General features: G+C 35.2%; 1 protein-coding gene across 5 annotated transcripts in view; it reads left to right on the top strand.

Moving 5' to 3' along the window:
* Nucleotides 1–12,843, top strand: part of ERBIN (erbb2 interacting protein) — a 121,798-nt gene that overhangs the window by 83,842 nt on the left and 25,113 nt on the right. For all 5 annotated transcript variants that reach the window (XM_040622223.1, XM_040622224.1, XM_040622221.1 and 2 more), the window contains exons 15-18: nucleotides 2,698–2,797; nucleotides 9,810–9,931; nucleotides 10,773–10,946; nucleotides 11,835–12,020. In XM_040622223.1, the coding sequence (XP_040478157.1) occupies nucleotides 2,698–2,797; nucleotides 9,810–9,931; nucleotides 10,773–10,946; nucleotides 11,835–12,020 (582 nt within the window). The remainder of the gene's footprint in view (nucleotides 1–2,697; nucleotides 2,798–9,809; nucleotides 9,932–10,772; nucleotides 10,947–11,834; nucleotides 12,021–12,843) is intronic.

The following is a 12,843-nucleotide window of genomic DNA, read 5'->3' as shown; positions in this document are numbered from 1 at the left end:
CATTATCAAAATTTAACTTATTTTTGCTTTTTAAATACATGCACCTGCCAAAAATTTATAAACTATCTATGGTTCTCATTTTAGTCTCACTTTTGTATTTATGCTGGACAGTGTTGACTTGGACTATTGAGATTCCTAACAGGTCTCTGCCTCCAGTGTTGGCACCACTTCCAATCTCATATCACCCTTATTTCATTCTGAACCACACTACAAATGTCCTTTTATCTGGTTCCAGCACTAATCTATTTAAAACCTTTTCATGACTTCTCCTTTCTCCATATTGTATCCTTCAAGATCTTGCTCATCCTCTGTCTTCATCTCTATCCCTTACACCTTCATTTTCATATCCCCAGATGAGTTCTCTCTTGGAACATTCTCTCTCCCCCTTCTTACCTGGCTAAAGCCTATTCATCATGTAGGAAGTTATTCTCTCAGGAATGCTTTCCTAATCACTCAAGTTTGTGATAAGTGAACACTTCCTATGTGTTCTGTTAACTCCCTGTACCCTCTCCATCCTGTACTTAAATCATGTTGTAATGTCTCATTTTGTTATCCCTATCTTTCCTCTCATGTATTGTAAGCTCTCCCAAATCAGTAACCATTGTATACCTGGTGCCTGTCATGGTACTTCAGCATATAAAGGGCAAATATAAGCAAATATTTGTTGAATGAGTGATTTTAGATTTCAGAGGATGAATATTTATTGGATATATTGTGGGAATTATGGAAAGGGAGTAGAATGAATATCTGAAGTGAAATAGGAATAGAGTGGTGCCTGGCTGGCTCAGTCCGAAGAACATGCGACTTTTGATCTCAGGGTCATGAGTTCATGCTCCATGTTGGGTGTAGAGATTACTAAAAAAAATAATAATAAATTTAAAAAAAGAAATAGGAATAGAGATCACTAGAATTAGATGTTTTAGGGAATGGGGAGGCTTGGTAAATAGTTCTGAGTTTCTTTTTCTGTCTTTGTACTCCATAAATAGCAGATGATTAGTTTTCTTATAACATCTTTGTTAAAATATAATTTACTTACCATACAATTCACCCATTTTAAAGTGTACAATTGAATGCTTTTTAATATATTTATAGAATTGTGCAGTTATTGCCACAGTTGGTTTTAGAACCATTTCAGGGGTGATTTGTTGTTTGTTTTAAAGATTTTATTTCCTTGAGAGAGAGAGAGCACAAGCAGGGGCAGCGGCAGAAGGAGAGGAAGAAGGAGGCTCCCCACTGAGCAGGGAGCCCAACACAGAGCTCAATCCCAGGACCCTGGGATCATGATCTGAGCCAAAGGTGGACGTTTAACTGAGTCACCCAGGCACCCTGGGGTGATTTGTTTTTAAAAGCCTCCAAATAATTTTGTTACGTTCATCTAAGTAGACTGCTTTCCCCTTTCTCATGTACTTCTCATCTGCTAAGACATCCGTGGGTTAAGAGAATGACCATGTCATTTACATTTTATATCTATTGAATTATCCATGACTATGGAAAGTTTGTCATAAAAGAATCAAGAATAGATGGGAGGTCAGTGGATATTAGGAAAGATAGAATGGCAGAGGCAGAGTTCAGAATGGTAGAGGCAAAGTTGAATATCCCTCAAAAGAACAGGTATTTATACTTGAAGAGATAAGTGTGATGATCTCATAGCATTTGTAAGCTCTAAATCTACCCCCTAACCCAGGGTTTATGAGCTGTGGGAGAATAAGCACCCCTGTATTTGAGAAGACTTAAGGGGAGCACTATCTTTGGGGAAGGAATAGATCTACCATTTCTGTCATCTGAGGAGGTCAAGGAAAGTTTCCAGTGAAGATGTTCGAGATGTAGGGCAGTTTGTTTACCACAGAAAAATTGAGGGGCATGGAGGAAATGTTTGAATAGGAGTAAGATTATAGGATGGATTTAGCTAGCTGCAGAGTTTTCACAAAAGTCTAAAGATTTAATTGATAGGGTGGCAGGTGAAGGAGAAATTGGGTAGTTCCCCCTCCTGTTTGGAGTTGACCCAAGGCTTGGATTGGTAGGATTTTAGGTTAATAGGCTGGCAAAAGTTATTAGTTATATTAAGAATAAATTGAAAACAGTTTATAACCAGTTAGGAAAGAAGACTTAAGAAAAAATGAGGTCTAAATAACCTTTATAATTTATAAAGGTTTACAGTTTCACCACTGAGTAATTTGTGGTACCGTTAATGGAGACAAGAGACAGAAGAGAGAAGCAGGTTACAACTTAATACTTGTTTTAAATACTCTCTTTTCAGCTAAAATTAACCTGTAGATAACTAGACTAAGCTTTCTAAACCGTTTCTATAAAAGCCTCTTCCCAAAGGGAAAAGAACATAAAGGGGGCACAGTAATGTAAAATGGAAAGGCTTGTTTTATAGCTTTATTAAATCACTGTGATAAGTAATTATTGGATTATGGGTATACTTGGTATATGAGATGTTTTTAAATTGTATTGATAATCAGTGGTAATTGCAATACAGTATGAGTTTTGTATACTAAAAACTAAATTTTTTGTTAAGATTCTTATAAGGTTTCAAATCAATGCTTAAACGTTTTTTGTGTATATATAAGCTTGCTTTTGTAATCTACACATTGGTACTTTTAGAAAAAATGGTGAGTACTTATTCAGAAGAATTGCTGGGTATGTATTTGCTTTAGGATTATTGAAAAGTAAACATTTATTTTCTTTCCCTAGTCCAAACCCCTGATACCTCTTCAAAAAGAGACTGATTCAGAGACCCAGAAAATGGTGCTTACTAACTACATGTTCCCTCAGCAGCCAAGGACTGAGGATGGTAGGAACTCAAGAATTTCTTTTCTTTTAAAAATTTAAATACTAACAAATCACAGCATAGGTGTGAAGTGAATTTTAAGTCTCATAGACTTTTACTAGCTTGAAGGGAATTTGGAGAATTGGTCAATAAATTTCTGAAAATGAGAAAATAAGTATCTCAGGGTTATAGATAGTTGAAGTTAGAGGTACATGTAGACCATGTGCTTCCTTAAGTGATTCCTTGAAATTAAGCAGTCAACTTTATCTATTATAGATCTCTCTATTCTTTAGCTAAATGTTAGGAATGCATGTCAAGTGTTATGTAATTACGAGTATTGAACCAGGAAATATTTTGTTCACTTCTTTTGTTGTAGACTAAATACTACCCTTGGATCTGCATACCAGATAAGGATAATTTGTAGAATTCTGATTAAAAAGTTATTTCTAAATTCTTATGTTTTGCCTATAAAGGGGAATAAATATGCTGTACTATTGTACACGCATGTTTTTCAACAGTTTTGGTATAAAAGCCTTTTAGACTAAGGAGCAAATTGTTTTTATACATGTTATGTGTCTGTGTGTAATGTATATTTTATGGTGCACCTAAAAATATAATTTTTATGTGTATATTTTTCTGAAACCAGTGAAAATCTTTATGGCCCAAAGTTATTTATAAATTAACTCTAAATACATAAAAACACTGCAGAAAAAAATCTAAATTAACCATTAATTTTAATTTATAAAATATACCACAAGCCAGTTAAATAAATTCTTGAGCTTCCGTTTCCTTATCTTGGAATAATGATAATAGTATCCGTTTTGCAGGGTTTTTGTGCAGATGAGAAGCACTTGATGTAAAGTGCTTAGTACAATGACAGAATCAAATTGGGTGTTATTATTCTTACATTGTTTTGGCAGGTTTAGCAAACAGTTTTGAAATACTTAAATAGATTAAAAACTAAAATCATTTAACTTCTGTTCCATTGTTGGTGATAAATAGAGAACTCATTTATCTGTGCTAATTATTTCTTATTCTTTGCAAGAAGGAATAAAAGACTTCCTCTGCTTGATAAGTTATCATTTCATGGGAATTATTTAATGAGATTTATTTGGGTGAAGCAAAACTATTTAGCTTTTGAATTGAATTAAAAGTTAAGGGGCGCCTGGGTGGCACAGTCATTAAGCGTCTGCCTTGGGCTCAGGGCGTGATCCCAGTGTTTTGGGATCGAGCCCCACATCAGGCTACTCCGTTGGGAGCCTGTTTCTTCCTCTCCCACTCCCCCTGCCTGTGTTCCCTCTCTCGCTGGCTGTCTCTCTGTCAAATAAATAAAATCTTAAAAAAAAAAAAAAAAAAGTTAAGACTTGTGAGAAGTCAGATGTGATTAGCTTTCTTCATTGGGGCTCTATAGTTAATGCTTAGAAAATAGGTTTGTAAGCACAATCCCTCTTTCATATATTTAAATCGATCCCCAGTTTCCATATTTAATAATATAGTTTGGAAATGTATTCATAACAAAATGTAGAATACTTAATTTTAGGTAGTGTTGAAGTATTGTTTTATGCAGGTACTCTATATGTGCATTAGAAGTTAAGAAGTTCAGGGGCACCTGGCTAGCTCATTTGGTAGAGCATGTGACTCTCGATCTCAGGGTCATGAATTCAAGCCCCTCATTGGGCATAGAGGTTACAAAGGAAAAAAAAAGAAATTAAGAAGTTCAAAATAGATATACCAACTCTGGCTTATGCCCTTATTTGTGCATTTTGGGGAATTATAGTGAATATTTGGATACGTCAGTAGGTGTTTTTTTTCTTTGTTTGCCATAGTCACTGGGACTTACGTCTCAATTTTCTACTTAATCTCTGAAGATGATTTCTAATAGTATTACAGTCAGCTACATAATATATTCAAATACTTGTTCTTTTATGTGGGAAGATAGAATGCTAATACTTAAAATATTTGTGAGGAAAGAGAATAAATTCTTAGTGCAGAGAAGAGACTTTAATGTCCTGTTGCATGGGTTAGCAAATTAGGTAAGTAAAGAACCATTTAATAAATATTATAGTCTTCGTAGACCATACTTTCCTGTTGCGGCTACTTGATGCTGCCTGTTTCGTGCAAAAACAGTCATAGACAGTGTGTTAACAAATGAGCATAGGTGTGTTCTATTAAAATTTTATGAGCAGAGAAATTTAGATTTCATGTAATTTTCATGTGTCATGAAATTGTTTATGTTTTGGGTGTTTTGCCCCAACATTTAAAAATTTTAAAACCATTCTTAGGTTGTAAGCTATACAGAAATGGTAAGTGAGCCAGATTTAATAGCTTTTTGTCCCTGTCCTAAAGGGTAGAAAAAGGAAATTGGGAAAATTCGTTCTTATTCTCATTTTGCTCCTTTTATTTCAGAAAAATAATAAAAACTGGTAATTATTAGAAATCCAATACAGTTATCATACTGAAGGAAGATTCTCAAACATAATTACTTTTTCCTTTGTGATGGAACCAGTCTCCAAAAGACATATTTAATCTTTGGTATTTTTATTATATTAATGTGTTATTAGTGCTTTGTCTACTGCTTTTGTTACTGCCACATAGAGACTTCAGAATGTTATTTTCCTTTCATTTTAACTAACACTAAAATAACCAAACATGATTCCAGCAATGAATAAAACTAGGCAAAGGCATATAGTGTATTTTTTATTTGAGTAATGGACTAATCTGTTGTGGTTTTTTTTTTTAAGATTTTATTTATTTAATTGAGAGAGAGAGTGAGCATGAGCAGGGTGAAGGGCAGAGGGAGGAGCTGAGCAGAGAGCCCAGTGCGGGGCTCAATCCCTGTACTCAAGGGATCATGACCTGAGCCTAAGGCTGATGCTTAACTGACTGAGCCACCCAGGTGCCCCTGAACTAAACTGTTAAATACATAATTGTGAGGTGCCACTGAAGGCCCTTCCAGGAAACAATCAGATAAATATATTGTGTCATGACACTTTTTTTTTTTTTTTTAAAGATTTTATTTATTTATTCGACAGAGATAGAGACAGCCAGCGAGAGAGGGAACACAAGCAGGGGGAGTGGGAGAGGAAGAAGCAGGCTCATAGCAGAAGAGCCTGATGTGGGGCTCGATCCCAGATCGCTGGGATCACGCCCTGAGCCAAAGGCAGACGCTTAACCGCTGTGCCACCCAGGCGCCCCGTGTCATGACACTTTTTGTTCCAATAAGAGTGATTGACACACTATGGCCCATGGGCTGTATCTGACCTGCTACCTGTTTTTTGTGTGGCCCACAAGCTAAGAATAGTTTTTACAGGTGAATATTTACATCAGTGTGATGATAGTCAATGCCAGTTAAGCAAAATTTTACTCCAACAGTAAGAACTTCAGTCTTCTCATTTGCCTTATAATATAACAAAAAGTGGTACTCAATTACTAGTATATTTTAAATTTGTTGGTAATCTTTGGAAATGTGATTTCTCTCGTAAGTACCTACTGTAGTATCCTTGATTTTGTCTCTTGGTTCACAAAACTTAACATATTTATTATCTAACCATTTACAGAATGGTGACTCCTGCTCAGAACTGTTCTAATCATGTGTATACTCATGCCTTGATCTCTCTTACTGTCTTCTCTTTTCATGATTCAAATTTACCTGGCCTCCTATCATTTCTTTCGTTTTAATTTATTCCCTGTTTGTTTCTAAAAGGTCATAGTTCAGGTAAGAAATGTATTTGTATATAAAGAGTAGAAGTAGCAAAATAAAATCTTACCCCTTTGAATGTTTGGTATGAGAAACATATTTTAGAGTAGAAGAGTCTTAAAAGGAAAAGTCTGAGATACAGTTACAATATGCTGAGTCCTTGGGGCGCCTGGCTGGCTCAGTCGGAAGAGCATGTGACTCTTGATCTCAGGGTTGTGAGTTTGAGCCCCACCTTGGCTGTAGAGATTACTTAAATAAAACTTAAAAAAATAATATTCTGAGTCCTCTTAGAGTTTACACATTTCTCAAGGTATTTCACTATAGGTATTATTACAAGGAAGGCACTGTAACATACTGCACTTAAAATACTGAATCAGAAACTACATTGACATGGCCAGGTGGGTGAATTTTTTTTCAAATGCAAGAAAAGCTTTTTCCTTTATCATAGTGCCTCAAAGAAATAAACAAGTCAGAAAATACAATGTTCTTGGCTTGGAGTTTTATACAGTTTTAGGGGAATAGATACTTGGTTCACATTTAATTCATTCCATTTTTATCGAGCACCTATGTGCCAAGCAGTGGGTTAGATCTAACTATTTAAAGATAAAAATCCTTGCTTCAAGACGCTCATGTTCTGTGGTGCCTGGCTGGCTCAGTCAGTAGAGCATGTCACTCTTGATCTCAGGGTTGTGAGTTTGAGGCCCACATTGGGTATAGAGATTACCTAAACTCTTAAAAAAAAAAAAAAAAAAAGCAGCAGCAGCTCGCTTTCTAAAGGGAGATAATGATGGATAAGTTTGAAAGAGAAGGATGGTATTTTGGGCCTACTTAGAGGAATCGGTGTTGAATGGGAAATATGCATCCATATAATAATTGTAGCTGGGGAAAACTGGTTGTTGCAGAGGTCAGGGAGTTATCAGTCTGAATCTTTTGATTGCATTTCTTTACTCATTGAAGTCAAAGAGAAAATTTCCTCTAGAGGCCAGGGGAAGGGCCTTTGAAGACAGTGATTTGTAGTGGGAAATCAACTAGAGATAAATAGAAGGATTCCTGGGCAGCACTGAAGATGGAGCAAAGATGAGGGAATACCATAAATTTGTAATGGTTCTAAACAACAAGGTGATGTCACTTTTCTCTGAGAGAAGTGAGCAGTTCCAGAGCAGAGAAGGTAGGTGATTGAAGTAGCACATTATGGGTTTTTTTGGATAGGTATAACCTGAGGAAAAGGGGCAAGAAATGTGAGAGTGGTTAAAATAATATATCATTAAACCTAAGCCAAATAGAAAAGAAAGTAAAACCTAGAGTGGTTTTACAGGAAGAATAAGAAGGATAGTAAGGAACTCAGAGTGTACCAGCAATAATAAGGAAGTGGATGATATGAAAGGATGAGTGTAGTGGTCAGGGAGGAGGAAAATTTACAGAAACTTACTTCTTGAGTGTGACCACAGTTATGAATCACGTTGGTGAAGTACAAATGGACATTGAAATTGAGAACTGTGAAATTGTAGTATTGTGGGGTAATCACACATTGTTACCATTCTAGATTGGCAGGTTTTAGGTGGAGAGAAAGGCTGTTAGGCAAATACTAGAGTCTGCAATGAATATCCCAGGGTGATCAGGTCTAGTGGCATCTAAAATGCAGAGAAAGTAGTAGTATTACTTGATGCCGTGAATCTCAAAAGATGCGAGATTCATACTTAAAGGGTAGAAAGTGTAGCCGATCAGAAGTTGACAAGAATGAGAGGCATGGTAAAAGTTACTTTCCTTGGGGTTCTGAAAAAATTCTGGTGTAAGATTGCTTTGGCATGATGTAAAAACACTTAAGAGATTTCTCAGCTAGGCTGGTGATTGAAATTACTGGTTAAAATGGGAGGGGAATTTTCTGAATCCTGGAAATAGGGTTTGTTGCAAACTGCTTGGCTCTGCTTGCCTTTCCTAGTATACCACACAAGTCGATAGGAATTCCTAGGAATTTGAACCACCTTCCACAAACAAAAAGAAACTTTCTAATTCATTAACTATTAACGCCACAAAGTTATTTTTAAAAAAATTCTTGAGCCACGTATTGAAGACAAGAAAAAGCAGAAGACAGAAACTCAGTTCTCCTTGTGTGTTTGGTTTTGTGGCATTCTTTGTTTGTATATGATATTAAAGAAGGGTAAGAAGCCCACAATAAGGACCAAAAGTTAATGATAATTATGCTACTTTTGCATAAATATTCAAATTGACCACATAGGGGTATTCCAGGGATTTCATTTTTTCCATTAACTAATTTTGAGTGCTTTTACTCCCTTTTGTTTTGAGCAGGTGTAGTCATTTTCGTTTAGTGGGCAGAAAACGGTTATGATTTTATCTCGTATTGCACAACCTTCTGTAGGGTGATACATAATAGTCAAAATGGATTAATTTTTAAGGCTTAGATTTTTTTTACCTGCCTAATAAGCGAAAACATGTAACAGTTGTTGAATCTTTACCTTCAATATTATAATGCATAGCAGATATGTAGTGTTGCATTTATATTAGATTTTCAGTTTTCCTTACATTTTGATATAGAAAGTATCTTGCAAGCGCTTTATTTACTTAGTAAAGCTGTATGTAAAGTATAATGTATAATGCAAAAATGTAATTACACGGCATCAGGGTAATCTTTTTTAACCAAAAGAACTCGCTTTGTCTTTGTCTCCTCATCCCGCATATGTAATGAACAATATTGGAATTGGGGAGATTATTCTGAATGCAAAAACTTGGATGAAATAATTTATATATCACCATGTTATATATGTGCTGCCAAAGGTAGCACTGTTGCCGTGCTGCTTTTTGTGGGGAACTGCACAAAATCACGTATCTACTTAGAGTTGTAATTGTTAGATTCTTTTCGGGAACCCTCCTGGTAAGAAGGCAATTTAGCTTTAGGGATGAAAACATATATGATTAATATTGTAAAGAAATATTAGGAGGTACCTGGATGGCTCAGCTGGTTGGGTGTCTGCCTTTGGCTCAGGTCATGACCCCAGGGTCCTGGAATCAAGCCCCGCGTCACTCCCCACTTGTGGGGCCTGCTTCTCCCTCTTCCTCTGCCTGCCACTGCCCCTACTCGTGGTATCCCTCTCTCTCTCAAATGGATAAATAAAGTCTTTAAAAAAAAAAAAAGAAAGAAAGAAAGAAAGAAATATTAGAATCACAGCCTAGTTGTTAATGTAACATTTAATGCTGCTGGCATTGACCACTCTTGACATATCTTAATGTTTATAACTCAAGAAAATTATGAGCAAGTAATGTTTTTCATAATTACAGTAAAATATAGTAGATTTTTTTTGTTTTTTGTTTGTTTTTCTCTAGTTATGTTCATATCAGATAATGAAAGTTTTAATCCTTCACTGTGGGAGGAACAGAGGAAACAGCGGGCTCAAGTGGCATTTGACTGTGATGAAGACAAAGATGAAAGGGAGGCACCTCCCAGGGTGAGTCCTGTTCTTCCTTCAAGTTTGAAACAGGTCTGCTGATATTTATTTGGTGCTATTTACCTTACTGTGCTGTTTTGGGAGATACAGAGGATTACTGGTTTCATTCCTTGCCCTCAAGGCATTTAAAGTTTTATTGATCCTACACAAATGTCATGTGAAAGAATTTGAGAACAGTATAAAACTGTGTTATTATAAGCCAAATTTCATAATATAAAGACAAGAGAAAAATACATGATTGTTTTCCCTCTTCCCTTTCTTTAATGATTTATTATTTAGATTCTAGGATCAAGAACTCTGTTATGAACATGTTTTTCTTTATGGGATTGAGAATCTGTGTTGCAGTGACAGAAGTAGTAAATAATTCATTTCCAAATTACTTGTGGATGTAATTATTTTTCCCTTATATAAACTAGCTGAATCCCAGAAAATGACAATTAGACTGACTTTGAAAGTATTTGGTTCCTGCCATAAAAGACAACATATAAATATAGGAATTTTATATGTGTCTGGGTAAATAGCTGGAAAATGTAACTGTTTCAAAGCCAAGTGATAGTGTTGGCAATATCCACACCATAAATCTTAAAATGGAATACATATAAATCTGCTAAAAAAAGCATTCCAAGCATTAGTTAAATATGTAACTGTGAAGTCTTTCACTATTGATAAAACCATACTTTTATTGTGTTTAAAATGCTTTCAATAGCCTGTCATCTGTGTTTAAAGTTACCCCCAGGAGCCAGATAATCAACACGATTAAGATGGATTATAGATTAAATGTTGAGGTTGGTGTTAGAAATATTTATCCATATTTCAAATTTTACTTATTTTATTTCTCTAGGAGGGAAATTTAAAGAGATATCCAACACCATACCCAGATGAGCTTAAGAATATGGTCAAAACTGTTCAAACCATTGTACATAGATTAAAAGATGAAGAGACTTGTGAAGATTCTGGAAAAGATCTGAAACCACATGAAGATCAGCAAGTTGTAAATAATGATGTGGGTGTGAAGGTTAGAAAACTCAAAATAATTGACTAAAACGTATTTCAAGCTTTTTAAAACTTTAAGATAATAATTGATACAATGGTCCTTTTTGTATACACGATAATGTCCTCTCAAATTTAGGGTGGTGTTTTCAGCCACCTGAAGTAAAAGCTGGAATAATAGCAAACTCTCTAATTGCTGTTATTACACTTCAGTATGGTACAGACGTTCCATGTGGGCAGGATAGCGTCAATATAGGTTTTAAAAAATCTTGCCTGAACCAAGAATAAGATAAGGAATGTCAGAAAATTCATTGTTACAGAAATACTTTTTTCCCCATGATAACATTTTGATCCACTCTACCCAATTCTAATTTTAAATGTAATTGCTATGCAGACTATTTCCTTGGGATGTTTCAGAAACCTACACAGATCCTTAAAGTTTGTGTTCCTTCAATGGACTTTACCCCCCATACTATATTACAGAAACTGAAGTTTTCTCATGTCACTAGAATTACTATACATTCCACAATCAGCAGAAAACACTCTAACCATCCTGAGTTTGAGCGTGCTGAGCTAAGTGATTCACTCATGAACACCAGCTTTGCAGCTTAAAAGGTGAAATGTAGCCTCAGCTAAATTATAAAGTTTAATGTGGTTCGTGAACCTTTGGGGGCCACCTACTCTTCAAATGAGCATATATGGCCTAAATATATATATACTAAATATAAATATACTAAATATATATATTTAGTAATCTCTACACCCTTTGTGGGGCTTGAACCCATGATCAGGAGTCACACACTCTTCCTACTGAACCAACCAGGCTCCCCTACTTTTAAATTCTAATCTGAACTATAGTACAAAAATAGATATAGAGCTTTAAGGAATATGAGTTGTTTTTTCTTTTACATAGACTTCAGAAAGTACCACTCCAGTAAGAATCAAAGCTGATGAAAGAGAAAAGTATATGATAGGAAACTCTTTACAGAAGACCAGTGAATCTGAAGCTGAGATTAGTCCTGGGAGTCTACCCATGACTACAAATATGAAAGCCTCGGAGAATTTGAAGCATATTGTTAATCACGATGATGTTTTTGAGGTACTGCTTTGTGATTATTCTCTGGCACACTTGTAACAACTTTGAAGAATTTAGTATTTCATTGTTGCTAATAACTAAAGATAGAAAACTGATACCAAAAGCAGAAAATATGCTCATTTGAGAAATTTCATGGTATTTACTTTATTATCACTTATTTATCACTTTGAACTTAAAATTTTATACCTGTATTGCACTCAAATGTTTACTATGTAAATTAGATTGTGGTGGTTCTATTCTAATTCTTTAAAATACATCATCTCAACTGTTTAACAATAAAAAGGTTACCATAGGTATATTTAAATTATTTCACTTATTTAAGCATTTATCGTTGGTTGTGAAGTTTTTTTTTTTCCTTGAATGTCTGAGACTTTTTTCTTTTCTTAATTTCAGTATAGTTAGCATACAGGGTTATATTAGTTTCAGGTGTACTATATAGTGATTCAGCAATTCTGTACTTAATTGAGTACTCATCAAGAGCACTCTTAATCCCATCACCTATTCACCCATCCCCCACCTCTGGTAACCATCAGTTTGTTCTCTGTAGTTGAGAGTCTGATTCTTAGTTTGTCTCTTTTTTTCTTTGTTCATTTGTTTTGTTTCTTGAATTCCACATATGAGTGAAATCATGTGGTATTTGTCTTTTTCTGACTTCACTTAGCATTATACTTCCTAGAGCCATCCTTGTTGTTGCAGATGGCAAGATTTCATTCTTTTTGATGGCTGAGTAATATTCCAGTATATCTGTCTGTCTATGGCAAGATAGATAGCTACACACACACACACACACACACACACACACACACACACCTTTATTCATTCATCT

This window comes from Ursus maritimus, unplaced genomic scaffold (assembly GCF_017311325.1).
Source record: "Ursus maritimus isolate PB19 unplaced genomic scaffold, ASM1731132v1 scaffold_5, whole genome shotgun sequence".
Lineage (NCBI taxonomy): Eukaryota > Metazoa > Chordata > Mammalia > Carnivora > Ursidae > Ursus > Ursus maritimus.
The sequence above is the reverse complement of the archived record's forward strand: the minus strand, read 5'-3'. Positions and strand labels throughout refer to the sequence as shown.